This window comes from Erpetoichthys calabaricus, chromosome 15 (assembly GCF_900747795.2).
Source record: "Erpetoichthys calabaricus chromosome 15, fErpCal1.3, whole genome shotgun sequence".
In the NCBI taxonomy this organism is placed as follows: domain Eukaryota; kingdom Metazoa; phylum Chordata; class Cladistia; order Polypteriformes; family Polypteridae; genus Erpetoichthys; species Erpetoichthys calabaricus.
The window spans coordinates 2,868,113-2,894,863 of record NC_041408.2 but is presented as its reverse complement, the minus strand read 5'-3'; the positions used below and the strand labels follow the sequence as shown (position 1 = coordinate 2,894,863).

General features: G+C 43.2%; 1 protein-coding gene across 2 annotated transcripts; it reads left to right on the top strand.

The window, feature by feature from the left end:
- Positions 1 to 5: 5 nt before the first annotated feature.
- On the top strand, positions 6 to 24,629 carry si:ch211-22i13.2 (uncharacterized protein LOC553945 homolog). Of its 2 annotated transcripts, none has more exons than XM_051919509.1 (8): positions 6 to 171; positions 1,766 to 1,843; positions 10,735 to 10,869; positions 12,967 to 13,022; positions 14,123 to 14,209; positions 21,903 to 21,992; positions 24,015 to 24,061; positions 24,177 to 24,629. In XM_051919509.1, exons 2-8 carry the CDS (start codon positions 1,768 to 1,770, stop codon positions 24,214 to 24,216), a joined length of 531 nt encoding a protein of 176 aa, XP_051775469.1. In that variant the 5' UTR covers positions 6 to 171; positions 1,766 to 1,767; the 3' UTR covers positions 24,217 to 24,629. The 2 variants fall into 2 exon arrangements, with proteins under 2 accessions (XP_051775469.1, XP_051775470.1); XM_051919510.1 differs by having other exon boundaries at positions 7 to 171; positions 10,741 to 10,869.
- The last annotated feature ends 2,122 nt before the right edge of the window (positions 24,630 to 26,751 follow it).

Here is a 26,751-nt window from a genome sequence, read left to right as displayed (position 1 = left end):
AGTAAGGCTCCTGTTAGCAACGGCGAACGGTGAATAAAGTTTGTTGAGGATTTTTGTTTTCTTCCGATGACCGAATGTGCGCCGCGTATTAGATCGGCGTCTTGTTAAATTACAAGAACCGGGAGGTCCCTTTCATTGCATATGTGTCATTTAATTGAAGTATACCGTCAGGTAAGTGGCGCTGGAAGAAATACGATACCAGAATTGTCATGAATGTTGTGTGGTCATTTGTTTTCTTATTCTTGTATAACAACTCCGCCACATCCACGGAATAAATCGTTTGAGAACGTACAGGGGCTCGAGAACGATGGCAGTTGAAATGTTTTTTTTTTTGGTTGTTGTTTTGTTGCAAATAAAGAGTCCACATATTAGACAGAACCACATTTATTCCTTATTTATTCACTATCATATACAATCTATCTGTCACAGGAATTTATGTCAGTCAGTTTTAGGCTGGCCAGATTTTCACAGTCCCAGAACGGGACACGACTTATTACTCAAGCGATCAAGTACGAGTTATAAATTCATTTTGACGTGTATTAATTCGAAGGCCGCTCGCTTTGGGGGTCCCCCTTGGAGTTTTGTGCGCGTTTGTTGAAATGAGCAGCACGGGAAAAACGGGACATTTTGTTGCTACTGTGCCAGCTTTATAACCGTTCACTTAAACGGTTTGCCAGTTAGTCTTTTTATTCCGTTTCATGGTGTGCTAATAATCTTTTCATCCCAAGTAAAGAAGGACCCCGATATTGGTAGTGAGTGAGGTACGATGCTAAAACTTGGGTTGATGTTAAAACACCTGGATGACGGCTCTAAGCAGGCCTGGTGCCAGGGGGTCATTTAGCAGGGGTAAGGCTCCCCAAATATAATGTCACCCAGCAACCCACTCATGCTTTTTACTATACTGTCGCTTGTTGGAACCGGTAAACTCTGTCGCCCTCAGTGATTGTCCTTCCTTGGACCAGTTGTTGTAGGTACTAAGGACTGTGTAGTGGGAAGACCCAACAAGTCCTGCCGTTTTGGAGATGCTTTGACATGGTCATTTACAGCATCAATCTGTCTCATTCCATAGCGCCTTTCATATCTATCCGTCTGTCTAATCTATCTATCTATCTATCTATCTATCTATCTATCTATCTATCTATCGTGCCTTTCATATCTATCTTATCTATCCTGGTCACTGGTTTTAGCCCTGGTGTCAGTAAGACTTAGTGTTGCTTCGTCATACAGTTCCAGCATATCAGTGAAACACGATCTCCCCATGTAATCCCATCCTGACTGCTCACTAGTAAACCTGCTCTTTCCTGATGTTTTGCGATGTATTCCATAATAGTTGTTTCCATTAATTTACCCATGATGCATAGTAAGATTACTGGTGTGTACTTGTTTGGATTGACTGTATCACATTTTTCTATATAATGCTGTAATATTTTCTAGCTTTCAGTCTTTATTTTTTTCTCTAGTGTTTGCTGATTTTTGAAAAATGTGCGTCAAGGGTTTACTTCAGTAAACAATGACATTATTAAGAATGTTGATTTTTTTTTTTTCTCTACAGTAAGGATGAATTCAGTTTTCAGATTAAGACATTTTGATAATTCATCAAGGATAGTAACATTGACAGAAATATTATTTTCAAGCACCAAGAATAATCCAGCATTCTTAGTGTCCTTTCTTTTTAAGACTACACACAGTGAGAGCATTTTTTTTTTGTGTGTGTGTGTCAGGCATAGAAATCTTAACTTAATTATACCCTTTGGCATCTTTGTAGACATGGATGACAATTCCAAAGAGAAGATCAGCCGCTTAAGCCACCCAGCTAAAGAGGAGAAGACCCATAAGAGCAGAGGTAAGGCATGTGACAATAAAATGTGGACTTGAGTATTCTGCCGATTGGCCTTTTCACTGTTCTAGGCGGTGTCGAGCAATCGGCTCATTTCAATGTGTATACTCGTACTAAAAGTCAAGAATCTTGATGAGCTGTTGCCGTTAATGTACATCTGTGGAAAATATTTAAAATGATGATTATTGCATTGATTGCATGTTGCTTATAGTGCTTGAACCATGTTGTGTTTCCTGGCTATGGTGCCTTCAGTGTGGACTTTGCATGTTGGTCTTACTTTCCTCTTGTACTCTAAAGACACGTACAGTAATTAGGATACTTGGCACATCTAAGCTGCCTCCATGATAAGAATGAATGACAAAGAGACTAAAGCGTCATACAAACAGTGTTCAGTTTACGCAAAGAAAAAGCCAAACAAGTGAAATACTCACAACTGAAAAAGAATTCTCCCCTCATGTACTTTCTTATGACCCGTTTATACTCTGGCACAGACAGCTGCAGACACCATCATGTGCAGAGGATGCCAGGCCTGGACTGTTTATAGTAAATGTATTCAGTGCATGCCACTGTGTGCTTGCAGAGATCCCCAGTGTTTCCTTTCCTTTACATATTGATTTTGCAGATATTTCCATTTCCTATATGCCTTCCTGATCCCTGCTGGGACCTCCATCACACCTGTTAGAATCAGATACCAAGCAGGACAACAGTCCGTGTCGGGTTACATTTACTTTAGGTACACCTTCTTAGTCAGTCAAATCAGGCTGATTTAGAGATGCCAGGTAATCACACTGGCAGATCTTTGGATGATGGAAGGAAATGTGAGTACCCGGGTGAAACCAATACGAATGTGGTGACAGCATGCAAACGCTAGACAGACATTGCGTAGTCTGGGAGCTGAAGCTACTTGCCTAGAGCTATATGGTACATGTTCTGATCAGTGCACCACCATGCCGCCTAGTGTTGGGCGGTATACCGGTTCATACCAAAAACAGTTTTTTATTTTTGTTATGATATGGATTTTTCTTATACCGCAACACCGGTTTAAATTGCCTAAACGACGTTCGGAACGTGGCGCAGCAGGAAACTGTTCAAGTGGGGACCTTTTTCACTGCTACACCACTAAACAAAGAGATGTTGCATGGGGGCTCTTTTTCACTGCTACACCACTAAATAAGTAGTGGTAGTGTAGGTATTGCACGGTGAAAATGGACAGAGAACATTCCGAAACTGAAGCTGACGATAAAGTTGAACATGATGACAAAGAAGAACTTTTGCAGAAAAAAAGGAGTCACGTCTGTTGCCTGGAGATACTTTGGTTTTAAAATTATGTTCAAATGTGTAAATACTGTTTCTATACTACTGGATAATACTGCAAGCCAAGTTGCACTTGTTTTATTTGTTTTCAATGCAGTGTAATGTACCTGGGTACTGTGTAATAGTGTGACGACATGTTGACTTTATTCTCGACATTTCCACTTTAATCTCAACACTTATGACAAGAATAAAGTCGACATGTTGACTTTCTTCTCAGCATTTCTACTTTATTCTCGCCGTTTATGTCAAGATTAAAGTCGACATGTTGACTTTATTCTCATAATTTGTCATTAAAGTAGAACATCCTAAACTAAACTTCATCGTAAAATTAATATTTGATTTACTAGATTTTCTCAGACCCCGTCATAAGTTATATAGCACGTTAAATACTCTGTGTTAAGTGTTCCCCGAGCCATGTTAAATCGGTACGTGCTTCTTAAACTGACTTCCTCTTGTACTGAGGAGGCGCCGGCAGCGATCGCCGCACAGAATACATTCACTTCATGATATTCCTGCTCTCTGAACATTTAGAATGCGAAGATAAATACTTGATATAATTTTCATGATGAAATGCATTAAAGTATGTATTAATCATGTGGGGGCACGGCGGCGTGGATGTTGCACTGCTGCCTCGCAGCAAGGGTGTCTCGGGTGTACCGTGCCTTGCATTTGCATGTTTTTCTGGTGCATTTACTCTGTGTGCTTCAGTTTCCTTTCAAAGTCATATAGGATGTGGGGTTTTGTTCTGCTATATTGACCCTGCTAGTGTATGTTTTGCTCGTATTCACCCTACGATGTGCTGGCGACTCGTTCAGGGATGGTGCGTAACCCTGAATGGATGGCATAATTAAACATGTATAACGAAGATATTTTTAAAGTTCTGAAACTCCGTGGGCTATGTTTATAACTAGTTTTAATTTCACAAAGACGTTTATCGTGTGGTGATTGGTTATGTGGAGAAAGAAAAAGGAAGGATAGGAACTGGGGTTTTGGTACGTCAGAAAGAGACAGCATACATGCAATAAAGAAAGCCCGCTCAGAAGAACATCCATTGAATTCTGTGTTTGTGTCTCCAACCATCAGATAACAAACCCAACATTTACACAATATTTAAGTTAAACCTGTGTGATACCCATTCATACATCCAGTTTTTTGGAGCCTCGTCACACCTGCCATAAAGTTCTCTACACTGAACATACACCAGGGGACCCCTTACTGCTTAGCTACTACTTAGCACTACCGCCTCACTACTGTGCATGTTTAATACCTGCTTTAATGCATTTCATCATGAAAATTATATCAAGTATTTATCTTAGCATTCTAAATTTCCAGAGAGCAGGAATATCATGAAGTGAATGGATTCTGTGCGGTGATCGCTGTCTCCTCTTAGTGTGGAGGAAGTCAGTTTAAGAAGTGTAATGAATAACAACTGGGTCAGGGAACACTTAACACAAAGCATTTAATGTGCTGCATTAACTTATGATGGGGATTGAGAAAATCTAGTAAATTAAACATTGATTGTAGGATGAAGTTTAGTTTACGACATTCTACTTTATTTTATAATTAAACTATGAGAATAAAGTGGAAATGTCGACTTTATTCTCGACATATAGTTTGTTTTTTTCTTCCCTGTGTCCGTATTTTTTTTTTCTTCACCGTGGCCCTAATTTGATTCCGTAGGGCTATACCACAAATAGCATTATAAATGCAAGTTACAGTTTTATTATTTATGCATATAGCTTAGCTTGAAGCAAGGTCCATATTAATGCAATTTGCCTAAATGATGGTTCAGGTGGTAAAGATGTCATCACCATGTTGCACCATTTTAATTTGGTGAATACTGTGTAAAGCACCTTGGCTTGAAGCCTTGAAGTAATAGTGCAACTATCAGTAACTAGCCAACCTGCGGCGTATTCATAATCACGCCACTTTTTTAATGATTTTTAAGCACAGGGAAAAAAATTTACATTTGAAAAATCCGTAATTTAATAAACCACCAAGAAAAGTAACATTGCAACAATGCACGCTACGAACCAACATACAATCATCGTTCAGTATGCACTGCCTGCTCATGTGCCCGCCCCCAACTCCTCACCTGAGTCGCTTTCGTCTGTGTACAGTCCACATGCACCTGTGAGTCATGTTGTCTTTTCATTGTTCTTTGTGGTTCCGGCTGCTTTTCTATATATAATCCACCAAGTCACCTGACCATAGTAGTAGCAAGGGGTGGGGGTGTGTACAAAGGTTAGGGACGTAATCAGTGGGAGCGTATGACCCGCACTTACTGGGAATTTCTCGTTCGTGGGGAACAATTGCAAGCCCCGGTCTCCAGCACGAATGGGGTTCAACGGCTTACCCACGTCTCTCGGCACCGGGTAGACACACGTTCATCCATTCAGTGTAGAGTGTGTGCAGTACTGGACATCCCAAGGGCATCACAGACCTGTTAATGCTTAATCTCACGTGGCTGAAAGCCACTTGTCTCTCTAAGAAGTTGGACGCTGACCGCTCTTGGGTCGCGTAACTATTTAGCAGGCGGGAGTCTCGTTCGTTTTCTGAATTAACCAGACAAATCGCTCCACCAACTAAGAACGGCCATGCACCACCACCCACAGAATCGAGAAAGAGCTATCAATCTGTCAATCCTCTCCGTGTCCGGGCCGGGTGAGGTTTCCCGTGTTGAGTCAAATTAAGCGAAAGGCTCCACACCTAGTGGTGCCCTTCCGTCAATTTCTTTAGGTTTCAGCTTTGCAACCATACTCCCCCCCCCCAAGGAACCCAAAGACTTTGGTTACCCGGTTGGCCGCCTGGCGGGTCATGGGGATGACACCGCCGGATCACCTGTCGGCATTGTTTATGGTCGGAACTACGACAGTATGTGACCGTCTTCGAACCTCCGACTTTCGTTCTTGATTAATGAAAACATTCTTGGCAAATGCTTTCGCTGTCACTCGAATTGTTGTCGGGCGTGTGCCATGGTCGGCTGCTTAGTAAATTGTTGGTGGGTGGGGCTCTGTGAGTTGTCATCGTATCCCATGGTCTTAGCGTTGGTGCGTGGGTCTCTGTGAGTTGGCGGGCATGGCTATGCCGTGCGTATCCCATGGTTGTCTTGCTTGTTCTGTTGGCTTAGTGACTTTTTTATATATATATATATATATATATATATATATATATATATATATATATATATATATATATATATATATATATATATATATAGATAGATATATAGATAGATATATATATATATATATATATATATATATATATATATATAGATATATATATATATATATAGATATATATATATATATATATAGATATATATATATATATATATATAGATATATATATATATATATAGATATATATATATATAGATATAGATATATATATATATATATATAGATATATATATATATAGATATAGATATATAATATATATATATAGATATAGATATATATTAGACAATACTTTTTATTTTATTATTATTTATTAGTTTAAATATTATGCAGTTTAATGATGATAAAGTTGTTTAAAAAGTCACTTTAACGTATCAATGGACAGAGATTGTTAACATTAACAGGAAGTGTAGTTGGTTTACAAAAAAATATTTACTATTCCATTTCTAAGACATGTTCAGTGTAATACAACTTTTGACAAGCACCTCTGGATATTTTACTGAGTCTAAATGCCTCTTTGGATGGTTGAAAATATGTTGTCAAAATTATAGTTAAAGTTTTTGCAAAATTTGTTTAATAAAAAGGTTCTATATTTTGACTGCATCTGTCATGCAGTGTGATTCCTTCTCTTCATTAGTGACACCCCCTTGAAAACTATATCACTTTATGGGGCCATTCAAACCTGTATTAATACTTGTGTGCACATTAAAATGTTTTTTGTACAATGTACAATGCTCTTGACAGTGGAATAGGTTATTCTTAGCCAGTAATTGCAGTGGAAAATGTGGTTAACATCCACTCATGCATGGGAAAAAAATACCGTTGAATACCGTGAAACCGGGATAATTTAGAAAAATATCGTCCATCCATCCAACCATCCTCTTTCGCTTATTCGAGGTTGGGTCGCGGGGGCAGCAGCTTGAGCAGAGATGCCCAGACTTCCCTCTCCCCGGCCACTTCTTCTAGCTCTTCCGGGAGAATCCTGAGGCGTTCCCAGGCCAGCCGAGAGACATAGTCCCTCCAACGTGTCCTGGGTCTTCCCCAGGGCCTCCTCCCGGTTAGATGTACCCGGAACACCTCACCAGGGAGGCATCCAGGAGGCATCCTGATCAGATGCCCAAGCCACCTCATCTGACTCCTCTCGATGCGGAGGAGCAGCGGCTCTACTCTGAGCCCCTCCCGGATGACTGAGCTTCTCACCCTATCTTTAAGGGAAAGCCCAGACACCCTGCGGAGGAAACTCATTTCAGCCGCATGTATTTGCGATCTCGTTCTTTCGGTCACTACCCATAGCTCATGACCATAGGTGAGGGTAGGAACATAGATCAACTGGTAAATTGAGAGCTTCGCCTTGCGGCTTAGCTCCTTTTTCACCACAACAGACCGATGCAGAGCCCGCATTACTGCGGATGCCGCACCAATCCGCCTGTCGATCTCACGCTCCATTTTTCCCTCACTCATGAACAAGACCCCGAGATACTTGAACTCCTCCACTTGAGGCAGGATCTCACTCCCAACCCTGAGAGGGAACTCCACCCTTTTCCGGCTGAGGACCATGGTCTCGGATTTGGAGGTGCTGATTCCCATCCCAGCCGCTTCACACTCAGCTGCGAACCGATCTAGAGAGAGCTGAAGATCACGGCCTGATGAAGCAAACAGGACAACATCATCTGCAAAAAGCAGTGACCCAATCCTGAGTCCACCAAACTGGACCCCCTCAAAGCCCTGGCTGCGCCTAGAAATTCTGTCCATAAAAGTTATGAACAGAATCGGTGACAAAGGGCAGCCCTGGCGGAGTCCAACTCTCACTGGAAACAGGTTCGACTTACTGCCGGCAATGCGGACCAAGCTCTGGCACCGATCGTACAGGGACCGAACAGCCCTTATCAGGGGGTCTGGTACCCCATACTCTCGGAGTACCCCCCACAGGATTACCCAAGGGACACAGTCAAATGCCTTTTCCAAGTCCACAAAACACATGTAGACTGGTTGGGCAAACTCCCATGTACCCTCCAGGACCCTGCTAAGGGTACAGAGCTGGTCCACTGTTCCGCGACCAGGACGAAAACCACACTGTTCCTCCTGAATCCGAGGCTTGACTATCCGACGGACCCTCCTCTCCAGGACCCCCGAATAGACTTTTCCAGGGAGGCTGAGGAGTGTGATCCCTCTGTAGTTGGAACACACCCTCCGGTCCCCCTTCTTAAAGAGGGGGACCACCACCCTGGTCTGCCAATCCAGAGGCACTGTCCCTGATGTCCATGCGATGTTGTAGAGACGTGTCAACCAAGACAGTCCTACAACATCCAGAGCCTTGAGGAACTCCAGGCGTATCTCATCCACCCCCGGGGCCCTGCCACCAAGGATTTTTTTGACCACCTCGGTGACCTCAGTCCCAGAGATGGGGGAGCCCACTTCTGAGTCCCCAGGCTCTGCTTCCACATTGGAAGGCATGTTAGTGGGATTGAGGAGGTCTTCGAAGTACTCCCCACACCGACCCACAACGTCCCGACCCGAGGTCAGCAGCTCACCATCACCACGATATACAGTGTTGACACTGCACTGCTTCCCCCTCCTGAGACGCTGGACGGTGGACCAGAATCTCCTCAAAGCCGTCCGAAAGTCGTTCTCCATGGCCTCCCTAAACTCCTCCCACGCCCGAGTTTTTGCCTCAGCAACCACCAAAGCCGCATTCCGCTTTGCCTGCCGGTACTTATCAGCTGCCTCCAGAGTCCCACAGGACAAAAGGGTCCTGTAGGACTCCTTCTTCAGCTTGACGGCATCCCTCACCGCCGGTGTCCAACAGGTTCTGGGGTTGCCGCCACGACAGGCACCGACCACCTTACGGCTACAGCTCCGGTCAGCTGCCTCAACAATAGAGGCACGGAACATGGCCCATTCGGACTCAATGTCCCCCACCTCCCTCGGGATGTGGTCGAAGTTCTGCCGGAGGTGGGAGTTGAAGCTACTTCTGACAGGGGGCTCTGCCAGACGTTCCCAGCAGACCCTCACAACACGTTTGGGCCTACCAGGCCTGACCGGCATCCTCCCCCACCATCGAAGCCAACTCACCACCAGGTAGTGATCAGTTGACAGCTCCGCCCCTCTCTTCACCCGAGTGTCCAAGACATGTGGCCGTAAGTCCGATGACACGACCACAAAGTCGATTATCGAACTGAGGCCTAGGGTGTCCTGATGCCAAGTGCACATATGAACACCCCTATGCTTGAACATGGTGTTCGTTGTGGACAATCCATGACGAGCACAGAAGTCCAATAACAAAACACCGCTCGGGTTCAGAACGGGGGGGCCATTCCTCCCAGTCACGCCCTTCCAGGTCTCACTGTCATTGCCCATGTGAGCATTGAATTCTCCCAGCAGAACGAGGGAGTCCCCAGAAGGTATGCCCACTAGCACCCCTTCCAGGGACTCCAAAAAGGGTGGGTACTCCGAACTGCTGTTCAGTGCATACGCACAAACAACAGTTAGGACCCGTCCCCCCACCCGAAGGCGGAGGGAGGCTACCCTCTTGTCTACTGGGGTAAACCCCAATGTACAGGCTCCAAGTCGGGGGGCAATAAGTATACCCACACCCGCTCGGCACCTCTCACCGGGAGCAACTCCAGAGTGGTAGAGAGTCCAGCCCCTCTCAAGGAGATTGGTTCCAGAGTCCAAGCTGTGCGTCGAGGTGAGTCCGACTATATCTAGCTGGAACCTCTCGACCTCACGCACAAGCTCAGGCTCCTTCCCCTTCAGAGAGGTGACATTCTACGTCCCAAGAGCCAGCTTCTGTAGCCGAGGATCGGATCGCCAAGGTCCCCGCCTTCGGCCACCACCCAACTCGCACTGCACCCAACCTCCTTGGCCCCTCTCATAGGTGGTGAGCCCATGGGAAGGGAGACCCACGTTGCCTCTTCGGGCTGTGCCCGGCCGAGCCCCATGGGTGCAGGCCCGGCCACCAGGCGCTCGCCATCGAGCCCCACCTCCAGGCCTGGCTCCAGAGGGGGGCCCCGGTGACCCGCGTCCGGGCAAGGGAAAACGCCGTCCAAAGTTTTCATTCATCATAGGAGGTTTGAACCACTCTTTGTCTCATCCCTCACCTAGGACCAGTTTGCCTTGGGTGACCCTACCAGGGGCAAAAAGCCCCGGACAACAGAGCTACTAGGGTCATTGGGACACACAAACCCCTCCACCATGGTAAGGTGGCGGTTAAAGGAGGGGAGAAAAATATCGTGATATAGAATTTTGGTCATACCACCCACCCCTAATACCGCCCTACTCTCAAATGATTGTCTTAATCTGAACACGTGGTGTATGGATTTTTTTTTTCTCTTAATTTTCTGTTGATAAATTCCAAATTTTATTTTATATTTTTAAATTTTGTTTTTTTTTTCTTCAAGGGAAAGAGAAAAGGAAAAGGAGACGGAGCAGAAGCAGAAGCAGGTCATCCTCTAGTTCATCCAGATCATCGTCAACATCATCTTCATCAACACTGTCTTCATCTTCAGCTAGTACAAGCAGATCAAGCAGTAATGGTGAGATAGGAATCCGCATACAAAATGTGCACATTGCCTTGCTGTCCAGTGTCTGACTGCTTACAAAATTCATATGGATCCAAATTCACATACTGCTGGGTGGTCATTTTAGCAGAGGTCAAATATTTTTTATATTTGAGGAAATGATGTGTTATGACTTTTTCTTTTTTTGGCCACTAGGCTTATTTCTAAGATCGTATATCTTTTAACAGTTTTATTTTGAAGAGCTTTCTTTTTTTTATTTTAGCTCAGTAGTGGTTTTCATCAAATTCAGTTGAATAAAGTCTATGCACCCGTTTCCAGAACCAGATTAATGCATTTCAAGATGGCAATGAGTCATAGCCCATGCCCATCTATGAACAGGTCAATGAAATCCAGTCAGAGTACTGTCCGCTCAAAATAAAAAGTTTTCTGTATTAATAAGTGACAAAACTGATTGAGAGTGTAAGGAGTGCTATAAGGAGTGCTGACTCACGACTGCACAGCCATGCACAACACCAACCACATCATCAAGTTTGTGGATGATACGACGGTGCTGGGACTGATAAGCAGAGATGAGGAAACCGCATACAGACATGAGGTGGAACGGCTGTCTGCATGTTGTGAAGACAACAATCTATCTCTCAATGTCGACAAGACAAAAGAGATCATCGTGGACTTCAGAAAATCACATCCTGCCCACATCCCACTCAGCATCAACAGTTTAGATGTGGAGACTGTTAGGAGTACCAAGTTTCTCGGTGTGCACATAACTGAGAAACTTACGTGGACACATAACACCTCATCACTAATCAAGAAAGCCCAGCAGAGACTACACTTCCTGAGGAGGCTGAAGTGAGCACGTCTTCCCCATTCCATCCTCCCCAAGTTCTACAGAGGCACCATTGAGAGTGTTCTGACCAGCTGCATCACTGTGTGGTATGGCAACTGCAACATATCCGACCGCAGTCGCCTGCAAAGGATAGTGAAAACAGCAGAGAACGTTATTAGGGTGCCTGTCTCTTCACTCCCTTCTATTTTAGAAACGTAGTGTCCGCAAGGCCTGCAGCATTGTGCAGGACCCCTTAACACCCCTCACATGGACTTTTCATACTTCTGCCATCCAAGAGAAGATACTACAGCATCAGAGCCAGATCTGCCAGGCTGCAGGAGAGTTTTTACCCCCAAGCTGTCAGACTCCTTAACACCAGGCTGCCCGCTGGGATCTTCCACATGGCCTCAACCACCTCGAAAAACAGAACTTTTATACATGCAGGCCACTGTCCTGTAAAGACGAGTGTGCGGGTAGAAAAGAACTGAAATTGTCATACTGACCTTTAAGTATTTTGACACTCTTGATATCCTTCTACTGTGAAACATTCTGACCTGTCATTGTTTACACATGTCTTCAACAACTATTATCATATGCTGATCATTTCTGTATTATCTATATTTTTTATTTATTTATTATATTACATAGCTATTGACTATATTTATGTATCTAGATTGCAAATACCATACATCGCATCAATGTTCATATTGCTTACTACACGTCAATATTGCTGCTACTTCTTTGTCTTGTCTTTGCACAATGTCTCATCTTGTTTGTGTTTTAATTTTAAATTTTAATTCTATTTTTAATTTATTTTTGCACTTTATGTTGTTATACTGTGGACCCGGAGCTTCGCAATTTCGTCTATCTGTATACTTGTATGTGGTTGAGATGACAATAAAGTTCACTTTGACTTTGATAAGAGGTTCATAAAACAAAAGTAGCACATTTATTCCCTCACTAACACGTACACTGGGCCAGATTAGAGTCCTAGTCTAAAACGCCTCTTACTTTCCAGCTCTGCTTTAAGACAGGCAGAGGGGTTTTTAAGTAATCGACAGAAGTTGGGACACTTGTGCAAATTGTTTGCTTCACCTTGCAAGGCTTTATTTAGTTTAATTGCTGCAGAACATCTGTAAGTCGTAATCTATTAGTTGTTCCCTGGTAATGACACAGTGAAGCTGGGATAGGTGGAACGTTGATTTATTCTTGATGTGTAATGATAACTCAGTTAGTGGATTTGTCTTTTATTCAAATGTGCTTTATTTCCTCCCCTGTCCATACAGATTCAAATGATGGTTCTAAAGGCAAGAAAAGAAAGAAGGAGAAACATAAACAAAAAGTAGGTGTTTTTAATTTTTTACAATCTATATACGAAGGGGGACCCAAAAATTCCCAGGATCTGTTAATGCCATGAGAGGAGGGTGCAGAAATCAAAGTATCACATGCCCATCGTCTTTCTAATCCATCCTGCGAGTAGCTTTGTGCTGAGTCGATTGAGAGGCGTATTTCTGACATTTATTCTACACTCGTGCGTGTGACATCACATATATTTTTCTCTTTTTTTTTTTTAATTTTTCTTTTTCTTTCTACAAGCAGAAAAAGGTGTCCAAAGGGCATATCAAGACAATGATAATCACGTTTTTCAACATTAATGGACTTGTCAATAAACACTTGGTTCCCCACGAACAGCTTGAACAGACTGTTAATCAGCAACACCACACTGAACTGCAGAGATGTCTGCAGGAAAACATGGGGGGGGAGTTTGGAACATTGGCACCCTTAAAATTGCATTGTGCATCATGACAGCATACCTGCACACACCTCTGCAACATGAAGTCGCACCTGCACACACTGCATTGTCAGTCAGAGTTTTTTGACCAAAAGCCAATAAGATTATAAAGGAATTCAGAAATTCCGTTCAGAAAATGGGATGTACAGACATGACCAGACGTAGTGAACACAACAGCTTCCTGGATGCAACATGTGACGCACCAGTCTCTTGTATACAATGTGGTTCTGGTGCCAGAACTGTACTGTACATTCTGTTGTTGTTTTACTGTAAACTTTTACCACTTACCATATAATAGTGCATGCCTCGGCTCATGGGCAGCAGCACTCAGTCTTGCGTATCGCAAGTCTCTGGAGTGTTGAAGCGTTATTTCTCTGTATTTGTTCAAAACAGCTACCCAGCAGTATCCCGTAAAGCTTTGCTAGGTATTGCATATAATATGGTGCTTGCACAACGTCCAAATCGCATTTGACTGAACATATCATGCATGTTAAATGACGCATACCTGTACCTCAAAATGAATCTGAGTGATTTTCCTGGTTATCTTTACAGCAGGTCTTGAGTAACTTCATCCACCAACTCACTTTTTGGTCTTGAGAAATATGACATGTTGTGGTATAACTAACTTCAGTTGCTGCTGTTTTCTTCAGAAAATGAAAAAAGAGAAGAAACACAAAAAGAAAAAGAAAGGAAAAAAAGCAAAGCAGGAAGGCGCTGGGCCTGTTCAGATTTCAAAGGTAATGTTGTATCTGCAGTGTTAACAGTAAAACAACCCCGGAGGGAGTTGAATTTTCTTAAAGTTTGCGCAATGCTACAGGTTATAGAATTCAGTGATAATGCTGCAATGAAAAGCATTTGGTGTTCATGTGAGAGGTCTGAAGAGAATGGCCAGACTAGTTCAAGCTAACAGCAAGGCCACAATTACTCTAAAGGAGCCAAGATACAACCTCCGAAGACCACCTCAGGCACTAGGAACAGGAAGAGGGGATCAGAGTGGGCACATGTGCTCTGTAATTGTTCTATGATTTACTTGAATCGATGCACTTTTTTATTTTTGAACTATTAAATCTAATGTGATAAAATGTATTTTCAGGTAGGATTTCCTTCTAATGAATGGTATAAGTTGGCATTCTTGCTCATCTTCCTTTAAAGCACAGTTCTATAGTTGAGCACAGCGCCTCTGATGATTATTCCAGTTTAGAGCTGCCATGTTTTTGTCTTTCTCTTGTTGTGCCGTCTGTGCTCCACACTCTGCATTTCCCGTTAATTATTTCCTTGAGCAGCTGTCGCTGTGAAGAATACAGCACCGTGTCTAATGAAACAATTTAAACGGGTGGAATGTTTAGCGAAAAAAGGGCCCGTATGAAATTTTAATATGCAGTCTTTGTGAGAGGCTTCAGTTTACGTTTCATGAATTATCAAACTCTGATTGTCAAATCACAGCCAACTTCATGTGAGAGTAGTGCTTTCAGTTTCTGGCAGATGGCAGACTCTTCCTTTTATTGGCTCAAGTTAGTGTGCATTCTGTTCTTAATGCCAGTTATCTAGGGCACATTTTATTTGATTAGTTATGTATGAAAGCTTGCTATATAATTAGAGTTGATACTCGTATAGTACTGGATTAAAAATTTGAGGTATTTGCAAAGAATGTTCATGAAATCCTCCAAATGCTTATTATTTGTTGGGATAATTTTCCATTGTTTTTATAGGAGTATGAACATTTAATCATCCATTATCCAACCCACTATATGCTAACTACAGGGTCACGGGGGTCTTCTGGAGCCATTCCCAGCCAACAGAGAGCGCAAGGCAGGAAACAAACCCCGGGCAGGGCGCCAGCCCACCACTGGGCACACACACACACACACACACACACCAAGCACACAGTAGGGAGAATTTAGAATTGCCAATGCACTTAACCTGCATATCTTTGGACTGTGGGAGGAAACCCACGCAGACACGGGGAGAACATGCAAACTCCACGCAGGGAGGATCCGGGAAGCGAACCTGGGTCTCCTAACTGCAAGGCAGCAGCGCTACCCACTGCGCCACCGTGCCGCTGAACATTTATTTTATTTTTTTTTTCTTTATTTCGCCTTCTACAATTTCTTGTATTAGGAATTTGTTAGTTTTCGCATACCCCTTGGGGTCAGAGCACAGGGTCAGCCATTGTACAGCGCCCCGGAGCAATTACAGATTAAGGGTCTTGATCAAGGGCCCAGCAGAATAGGATCTCTTTTGGCAGTGATGGGGATTCGAACCAGCAACCTTCTGGATACCAGCACAGATCCTTAGCCTCAACCCTAAACCTAACTCTAACCCTAATTCATCATAGATTATTTAATGAAGTATATCCATCCATCCATGTTCCAACCCGCTGAATCCGAACACAGGGTCACGGGGGTCTGCTGGAGCCAATCCCAGCCAACACAGGGCACAAGGCAGGGAACCAATCCTGGGCAGGGTGCCAACCCACCGCAGGACACACACAAACACACCCACACACCAAGCACACACTAGGGCCAATTTAGAATCGCCAATCCACCTAACCTGCATGTCTTTGGACTGTGGGAGGAAACCGGAGCGCCCGGAGGAAACCCACGCAGACACGGGGAGAACAAATGAAGTATATTGTTTTTTTAATTATTTTTGCATTCTAAATCCCCCCTTTAACCTCCATTAACTGTGAATTGAACTATTTGAACAACACGGAGCAGAGGCTGGGAACAAGCCCCGGAAAAGATGCCAGCCCACAGTAGTGCCCACTTATGCACACACCCACACCCCCACTTACACAGCACTGATTCAGAATTGCTGATTTCTCTAACACTCCTGTCTTTGAGAAAGTGGGAGGAAATCCAAAGTACTGAGAGAAAAAGCCACACAGACACATGCTGAATGTGCAGACTCCATGTGGACAGTGACTGGGTAATGCATTCAAATGCTGGATCTGTGAGGTAGCAAGGCAAAACCTCCTACTCCTCCATGCCACTGTTTAAAAACTCAAACACTTATAAAATTGTTAGAAATCGAAATTTAGAAATATTGTCAGTTTCAGTTCCATTACTTTGCTTCTTAATACTGTGAATCTGTTAACAATACAGTGGAACCTTGGTTCACGAACGTCTCGGTACACGTACAAATCGGTTTACGACCAAAAAGTTTGCCAAACTTTTGCCTTGGTTCACGACCACACACTCGGTATACAAACAAGCCAGTTTCCCTTTCGGTTTGTACATGTTCAGTCTCTCCCTGTGCATTTCCTGTGCTGCGAGAGAGAGAGCGCGTGATACACGCCCATGCGCGTGCGTGTGAGAGAGAGGCGAGCATACAGGCGCGGACGGGCGCATCAGAGACACACACGCACACACGAAAGACAGAGCGAGGGAGGACTGGACGCATAAGGTAGAGAAGGCTTGTTTTTGTTTTCAGTTCTGTTTACAGCGATCGGTTCATAGCGTGCATTGTTGCAATGTTACTTTTCTTGGTGGTTTATTAAATTACGGATTTTTCAAATGTTCATTTTTTTCCCTGTGCTTAAAACTCATTAAAAAAAAAAAAAAAAAGTGTTCTTAGTGAGCGGTTCCTAGCACTATAGCACAAACTATTGCAGTGTTAACCTTGAACAACAGAGAAAACTTTCTCAGTGTTATTCAATGTTTTTACATTTAGTTTACTATTATGCTGTGCATTCTGTGGTATAATTAACTATATTTGTGCTTAAAAACTAAAAAAATATATATTTACATACAGTTCGTACGGTCCGGAACGGATTAATTGTATTTACATACAATCCTATGGGGGAAATTGCTTTGGTTCACGACCAAATCGGTTTACGACCAGAGTTTTGGAACGAATTATGCTCGTGAACCGAGGTTCCACTGTATTGGTAAACTAAACAATGACAGAAGTCGCATCAAATACATTTTCATTCCAATACTAGGAGTGCATCAACATCTACCTCACTTAATGCCTAATATGTAAAGAATGTTGCTGATCGCAGAATTACCCACAGTGAGATTGGTACGACTAATAAGGTCAGACCAGTGATCATCGTGATTTGGATTATGTGTTGCAGAGCTGCAGGTTTGTTTGTGATTGCTTTGAGTAGTTGCTGTATATCTAAATACAGTATCCTTCATTTTGAATTTGTTTTTCTGATTTGATTACTGGGTAGCACTGTTGGTTAGCACTGCCGTCCCACTTATCCAGTGTTCTGGATTAGAGTCAAACTCCTGGTTGTTGTCTTTGTGCAGTTTACTTCTTTCTCTCTTATCTGTGTGGCTTTTTCTCCCACATCCCCAAAGACTCTGTTAAATTTAAAATAATGACTCCAAATTTGAATCTTTGTGAGCCTAAGCGTTTGCATATGTGGGCCACCCTATGATAGGCTGATTCCTTGACTTGTTCCCATTGCTGCCAGGATAGGTTCCAGTTCCACACAGCCCTGAACTGGATTAAGCAGGTTGGGACAGTGTTATGCTTTGATTATTTTAGCAAACCAAACTTGTATTTAATTTTCAATAAAAACATAATTACCGTAGTATCCATAACTGTTAGACTGGTGTCAGGTAAGTTGATGTTGGTGTCAATAACAGCTTTCAGACCTCAATACCGGTGGCAAAATGGTTCAGAAGCAAATGACGGATAACTCCACAAACTGCCCTTCTCTTTTATAGCTTCCCTGGTGCGGTGTAACCCAACACACCCACTTCCCTCTTGATGGCCGTGAAATCCTAATCGCATCGACACAATAAGGGTGTGGTCTCGGTGGCTGCTTTCCTTGAGAAGTCCTGATAGTGTTGAAGCTGTAAGGTTGTGGGGGTCCCTGTGAAGTCCTGACATTGGAACGTCGTTATTATTATTTTAGCTTTGACAATCACAGCAAAGTAAGTGACAGGACATTTTTTCCACAAGAACAATAATAATAATTCTTTGCATTTATATAGCGCTTTTCTCACTACTCGGAGCGCTCAGCAATTGCAGGTTAAGGGCCTTGCTTAAGGGCCCTACAGAGCAGAGTCCCTTTTTGGCATCAATAGTGAGTGTGTTTGAGAGGAAAGCTGACATATAATTCTGGTACTGAAAATCTCCCAAGTGCTTTTCTAGTACCGGTATGCCGCATGACCCTACTGTATATCATAACTATTTATTTTTTTGTTACCATCCATCCATCCATTTTCCAACCCGCTGAATCCAAACACAGGGTCACGGGGGTCTGCTGGAGCCAATCCCAGCCAACACAGGGCACAAGGCAGGAACCAATCGCGGGCAGGGTGCCAACCCACCGCAGGACACACACACAAGCACACACTAGGGCCAATTTAGAATTGCCAATCCACCTAACCTGCATGTCTTTGGACTGTGGGAGGAAATCGGAGCGCCCGGAGGAAACCCACACAAACACGGGGAGAACATGCAAACTCCACGCAGGGAAGACCCGAGAAGCGAACCCGGATCTCCTAACTGCGAGGCAGCAGCGCTACCCACTGCGCCACCATGCCGCCATTTTGATAATTCTATTTTTGTATAAAGTTAAGAATGCTTTATAGTAGCATACTGAAATCTGAAATAACAGTATGTTGACTTTAAAACTCCACCTTGGCCAAAATGAGCTTTGAAACATTTTGATTAAAATATGTAAAAATACAGGTTGTCTGTCTTTTTATATATAGATAAACTTGTTTCTTTGATAAATTAAATACATTTTTAAATAATATTAAACATGTAATAATAACATGAAATCTTGGTCAGCAGGTTAATTATAGTGAATATTTTTCACACTACTGCCATGCTTTCTGTATCGAGCCTAATGCCATAACCTGTGTTCAGCCCCTCTAATTAGAGAATTGGAGCCAATCACTGTCAGTTATTTTTATCCTTAAAAAGTCCCTGACATTTTCATTCTGTGTAATCAGGTAGTTGCCAAGGTACTCGGATCTTGTTTGTTTAATGGACTTCAGTTGGGCAGCACTTGAAAGAGGAAGAATGGCTTGACCTTTCAAAGTCTGTGTTATAAAAAAACTTATTTCAGTGCAAACCAGGATTTATATTTTTATCTCTTTTTATTTTTTGCTTCACAATCTATCCAAACTTTTTTTTTACCTGTCTTCTTTAGCAGTAGTGAAATCAATGCAAGTGCAGTTGAGCAAACAAAAATGTTATTTAATTCTTAAATAATTAACACGCACAATATATCAACCTTCCTTCTCTCCATCGTATCTGCTAACTCTCTCCCCTTACCAGCCATACTGCCAACATTCAAAGTTCCTACCCTCAGTTCCACTCTCTTTACCTTCCTCCTGCCTCCAGACACGTCTCCCCCCTCTTCTTCTCCTTCGGCCAACAGTAGCCCAATTTCCGCCAGCACCCTGTTGGCTAACAGTACTGGTGGCTTTTGTTATTAACCCGGGGCTTGACCGATCCAGAATGGAAATTTGTATTGTTGTCCACATATTGATTTGGCAAAATTTTACACTGGATGCACTTCCTGATGTAACCTTCCCCATTTATCCGGGCTTGGGACCAGCACGAAGAAACACACTGGTTTGGGCATCCCCTGTGGCTGGGTTTCTGCTTCTTCTTCTTTCAGCTGCTCCCATTAGGGGTCGCCACAGCGGATCATCTTCTTCCATATCTTTCTGTCCTCTGCATCTTGTTCTGTTACACCCATCACCTGCATGTCCTCTCTCGCCTCATCCATAAACCTTCTCTTAGGCCTTCCTCTTTTCCTCTTCTCTGGCAGCTCTAGCCTTAGCATCCTTCTCCCAATATACCCAGCATCTCTCCTCTGCACATGTCCAAACCAACGCAATCTCGCCTCTCTGACTTTGTCTCCCAACCGTCCAACTCGAGCTGACCCTCTAATGTCCTCGTTCCTAATCCTGTCCATCCTTGTCACACCCAATGCAAATCTTAGCATTTTTTAACTGTGCTACCTCCAGCTCTGTCTCCTGCTTTGTGGTCAGTGCCACCGTCTTCAACCCATATAACATAGCTGGTCTCACTACCGTCCTGTAGACCTTCCCTTTCACTCTTGCTGATATCCGTCTGTCGCAAATCACTCCTGACACTCTTCTCCACCCACACATGTATTCTGTCTTGTTCCTTCTGATCTTCATTCCTCTCCTCTCTAGAGCATATCTCCACCTCTCCAGGGTCTCCTCAACCTGCTCCCTACTATCGCTACAGATCACAATGTCATCTGTAAACATCATAGTCCACAGGGATTCCTGTTTACTCTCGTCTGTCAACCTGTCCATCACCATTGCTCATAGCCGATCCCTGATGTAATCCCACCTCTGTCAGTCCTACCGCAGACCTCACCATGGTCACACTTTCCTTGTGCATATCCTGTACAACTCTTACATACTTCTCTGCCACTCCCGACTTCCTCATACAATACTGCAGCTACTCTCTTGTCACCCTGTCATATGCTTTCTCCAGGTCCACAAAGACGCAATGCAACTCCTTCTGGCCATCTCTAAACTTCTCCATCAACATCCTCAGAGCAAACATCACATCTGTGGTGCTCTTTCTTGGCATGAAACCATCCTGCTGCTCACTAATCATCACCTCACTTCTTAACTGAGCTTCCAGTACTCTTTCCCATAACTTCATGCTGTGGCTCATCAATTTTATCCCCCTGTAGTTATTACAGTCATGCACATTCCCCTTATTTTTAAATATCACTACCAGTCCACTTCTTCTCCACTCCTTAGGCATCCTCTCACTTTCCAAGATTCAATTAAACAATCTGGTTAAAAACTCCACTGCCATCTCTCCTAAACACCTCCATTCTTCCACAGGTATGTCATCTGGACCAACGGCCTTTCCATTTTTCATCCTCTTCATAACTGTCCTTACTTTCTCCTTGCTAATCCATTTAACTTCCTGATTCACTATCTCCACATCATCCAACCTCTTCTCTCTCTCGTTCTCTTCATTCATCGGCCTCTCAAAGTACTCTTTCCATCTTCTCAACACACTCTCCTCGCTTGTGAGTACGTTTCCATCTTTATTCTTTATCACCCTAATCTGCTGCTCATCTTTCCCAGCTCGGCCCCCTCTGTGTAGCCCACCGGTCCTTTTCTCCCTCCTTAGTGTCCAACCTCTCATACAACTCATCATACGCCTTTTCTTTAGCCTTCGCCACCTCTCTCTTCATCTTGCGCCTTATCTCCTTGTACTCTTGTCTACTTTCTGCATCTGTCTGACTATCCCACTTCTTCTTTGCTATGGTGGTATTAATTTTAGCAAATTCTCTCAGTTGCAGCAGTAAAAATGGCCATCAGATTGTCTGGTTAAAAACACTTGGCTGTGGTGACAAAATGCCAGCTTGCACTCTGAGCAAAGTAAGCAGAAATTCATGTTTGAGTTTGGCTGCTTAAGTGTGACAGTCTAACATGTCAATTTGTTTTTCATTCACAGTTTTTGAATGAGAAAAAGAAAAATGAGTACAGCATGATCACAGGAAAGAAAATTAAAATGAAAGTAAAGAAGACTAAAATGGACAAAGAGGCAAGTATCTTTTTTTTTTATTTATTTATTATGATCTACGTACTGTACAGTAAAACACTAAGGTCTGTGTTTCCAGTCCATCAAATCGATCTGATTGGTCAGTTTGGCTTTGGTGTGATTGGTCAATTTGACCTGAAAGAAGTGTGAGACGCACGAGGAGGAGTGAAGGTGTAGGAGCCACGCTTAGCGAGTCGTCCTCAATGACAGAGAGTGTAAAACTGGGCAGGTGGCAAGAAAGGCGCTTCGAAAATAATGGTGGAGTCTGAGAAGTGGGATTTATGGGAAATTCACTCCAGAGACAGAGCACCAGTGAAGTGAATGCTGAAGAAAGGTGCTGAAGGTACATGTAGAGCAAGAGAGAGCAAATATTTTAATTACTCAATTACCTAGTGTGACTAATAAACTGCTATGAGCCAATGTTTATAAAATTGGAAGTGAGCTTTATGCCAAACTGTGTTCATTTGTGTTTTTTGAGTACATGCATACGTCAAACTCACATTAGAAAATTAGAAACTAAAAAGCACCAACATTCTAAAGGCACCTACTGTCGTGTCTCTTGCTCATCCTAAAAGGGACGTGAAGCCCAGTTTGCAGTTTACAAGTACCATGTGCTGCCTGTCCATTTCACTGCCACCTGCCTTTGCTGGTGAGCAATACTTTCATTTAACAGCAAGATGGCGTTCACGTCTGGGCTTTGCTGGGGCACTCGAGGACAGTCGTAGACTTGACCTGAAGCCACTCCAGCAGTGTCTTGACTGTTTGCTTCAAGTCGTTGTAGTGCTGAAAGTGAACCATCACCTCGGTCTGAAGTGGCGTACACTCTGGAGCAGGTTGTCTTCAAGGGCATCACTGTATTTGTTTGCATTCATCCTTCCCTGAACTCTGACCAGTCTCCTTCTCCCTGCCACTGAGAAGCACCCCATAAACTAATAAAGTTTATCTAAGCTAATCTAGCATGATGCTGCCACCAGGCATGATATTAGGAAGGAGATGAGCAATGCCTGGTATTCGCTAGACATTTTGCTTGGAGTTCTGCCCCAAAGAGTTCAGTTTTTGTCATGTCACGTCAGAGAATTTTTTTCCTTATGCTCACTGTGTCCTTTAAGTGTCATGTGACAAACACTAAGGTATCCATTATGCCTTAAACGCCTGATAAATGGAGTACTCCTGGGATGATTGTCTTTCCGACAAGTTCTCCCATCTCAGCAGAGGACCTCTGAAGCTCTGTTAGTGTGACCATTAAGTTTTTGGTCACCTCCCTGACCAAGGCCCTTCTTGCCCGGTTACTCAGTTTGGCTGGACAACCAACTCTAGGAAGTGTCTTGGTGGTTCCAGACTTCTTCCATTTCACAATTACTGAAGCCGGTTTGCTCCTGGGAACACTCAAAAGCCTTAGAAATGGCTTGATCCCTTGGCTCTGGTCTGGGCTCCACCACAAAGAGTTCCTCCGACTTCATGGCTTGGTTTTTGTCCTGACATGCAGTGTGAATTGTGGGGACCATCTCTACACGGGCAGACGTGTGCCTTTCTAAACTACGTCCAATCATTTCAGTTGGCCAAAGGTGGACTCCGATCAAGTTCTAGAAACATCTCAAGGAGAATTAAAGCAGACAGGGTGTGCCTGAGCACAATCCGGAGTGCCACGGCAAGGAGTCTGAATGCTTCTGTGAATGAGATTTTAGTTTTGGATTTTTAATAAATGTGCAGACCTTTCTGGTCACATGATGGGTAAAATGACAGATGAAATCTACAGCACAATAGTAAGTGCGCAGGAAGTGAAGGGCCTGAGGACTTTCTGACTCCGCTGTACATGGTGATCCTTCTGGGTTCAGCTAAATATGTTAACCCAAGTCCGGCAGCACTCTAAAATTGCAGTGAAGGCCTCGTTCCTCACTATCTTATTGCTCTTGTTTCTTGTTGTTTCTCTGTTTTAAGCACATATTGACTGATCAGTAAGTTTTCTTTTTCTAAAGTTTTTTTTTCTTTCTCTTTCTTTCTTTCTTTCTTTCTTTCTTTCTTTAGAGGGACAAAAACCGTGCCGAACTGTTGGATTTCTTAAATTCTACGCTGTAAGTGGCCGAATGATGAAAGCCCATTCTTACATATGTATATATTACACTGTATGATACACAGACTCTACAGGATATATTTTTGTTTTCCCTTTTCTGGTTTTCTTTTAAAAAGAAAATTTCTCAGGGAGCAGTTTAAAATCTTTGCCCATTGAAAGTGACTTCAAATGATGAAGGAGTTTGTGATTTTCACCAGTGGTTGCAGTTTTTAGTTTCCGAATAAAAAGGTTCCCGTGCTTCAGTTGGATTTTGATTCCTGACCAAACTGCATCCATCTCTCCAGCAGTGGATTTTAAAACGTTTTCATCTTGCAAATCTTTTGTTTGGTTTTTCCCCTCAGATCTGATACAGCTGTGTTTTGAAACAAAAATTCAATATTGTGTAAATGTAAATGTCATTCATTCTCTATCATGTACAACGTGATTTGTATGCGTCTGGTTTTTGTTCTGCAAATATGAATCTGGTTTGCATATTCATGAGTAGAAGATGTCATGGTCATTGCCAGGTTGTGTTTTTTATATGAGCAGAATGTTTTACATTAAAGACAGGTTTTATATTCCTGAAATAATCATTGATGGCGTATTTTTATATGAGCATCATCGTTACGTATCTGTGATTTGACGCATTTCACATAACAGGAGCATTTTCAGCAGTTTTAAGAACAAGCTAAAACGTTTTGTCTGGCTGTACCGTGTGTGTCCCGTGTGCGCTGTGGTGGTCAAGGTCCAGGCGTTGTGACCGTACACCGTTAGCGGGCCCTTGTCTGTTTTAGTTTAAAGCCGATGTCCCATTACGTGACTTCTACTCGTGGGATGTAACTTCAATTGCTCACTTTGTTGCCAGACTGTGTTGGTTTACACCAGGGGTCCTCAATCACGGTCCTGGAGGGCCGCAGTGGCTGCAGGTTTTTGCTCCAACCCAGTTGCTTAATAAGTAGCACTTATTGCTCAAGTAACACTTCTGCTTCACTTTAGTTGTCTCGCTCGTTAAGATTTTTGAACCCTTAGTGTGTATTTTATTCTTAAACAGCTGTATTCTTGATTTTTAATTGCTCATAATTAGCAATGACATGCAAATGACAAAAGATACCAGCATTTCTCCATTTAACTTGTTACCATTTACACCTTTGTGTGTGTTTATCATGCACTATTGGGTTTAATTAAATACTTGGAAGGAAAGTGAAGGACTGAGAATTGCTCATCCATTTTAGCCTTCAAATCATTTGGATGATATCCTTAGAAAGGGGAAGAAAACCTAGGATAGGAGAATGACCTGACATAGCAGAGTTAAAGCACTAACAAGTTATGAAATTATATTATTGGCAAGAATTGCTTTCTAATTAAGCAACTGGGTTTGAACAAAAACCTGCAGCCACTGCGGCCCTCCAGGACTGTGATTGAGGACCCCTGGTTTACACAACTGAAAATCGCTGCCCATGTCACATTTATCGACTTTCCAACAACATGTTACCTGGTAGAGCTGACGATCTATGAATGAGTAACAGCTGTTGTGAGTTCAGCTGCCATCTCAACCCTTTTTTTAATTCTGTCCTGGGATGTAAAACAGGAGACACCAGACAGCTGATTCTGTTCTGTTTGTGAGGTCCAAAATGCCCTCATTCCTTATTCTTCAGCACTCCATACTTATGTAGTGTACAATACTTATAATGTACAATACTTCCTTAGAAGGCTGGCGTCCTTCAACATCTGCAATAAGATGCTGCAGATGTTCTATCAGACGGTCGTGGCGAGCGTCCTCTTCTACGCGGTGGTGTGCTGGGGAGGCAGCATTAAGAAGAAAGACGCCTCACGCCTGGACAAACTGGTGAGGAAGGCAGGCTCTATTGTTGGCATGGAGCTGGACAGTTTAACATCTGTGGCAGAGCAACGGGCGCTAAGCAGGCTCCTATCAATTATGGAGAATCCACTGCATCCACAAAACAGTGTCATCTCCAGACAGAAGAGCAGCTTCAGCGACAGACTGCTGTCACCGTCCTGCTCCACTGACAGACTGAGGAGATCGTTCCTCCCCCAAACTATGCGACTCTTCAGTTCCACCCGGGGGGGTAAAAGTTAACATTATAAAAAGTTATTGTCTGTTTTTACCTGCATTGTTATCAATCTTTAATATTGTTTTTTTGTATCAGTATGCTGCTGCTGGAGAATATGAATTTCCCCTTGGGATTAATAAAGTATCTATCTACATCCTCTGCATTGTTCTTGCACAAGAGCATTCATTGGTTGTCAGCTCTCCTGCACACAGAGCCCACCCAGTTAGGCATAAAATCAAACCTCTTCAAGGAGCAAGTCAAGGACTAGTTAGAGTGAGTCGCTGGACATGTCACATTAGGTGACTGGCTTCACAGAAGCGTGCCACCAACTTCCTCTGACTCCTTAAGATTATTTAAATGAAGGCTACGAGAGAAAATCTCTGGAAAAGTCTTGTGATGTGACATGGCCTTAACGTCTGTTTGATGATCTCATCTGTGAGTGATGTTTCTTCGCGCATGAGACAAAGGTGTGTGAACCCAGGGGAACAGTGGTGGTGTTTCCCAACCTGGGAATTTGCTGGAAGGAAATTTTCCTGTGATGAAGAGGTGTAAAAAGCATTTAGCTGAAATTTTGGGACCACCAGATTAGAAAGTTCTGGAGTGAATGGTCTTGTCTCGTTCATCAGACTTCTTCCTCTGT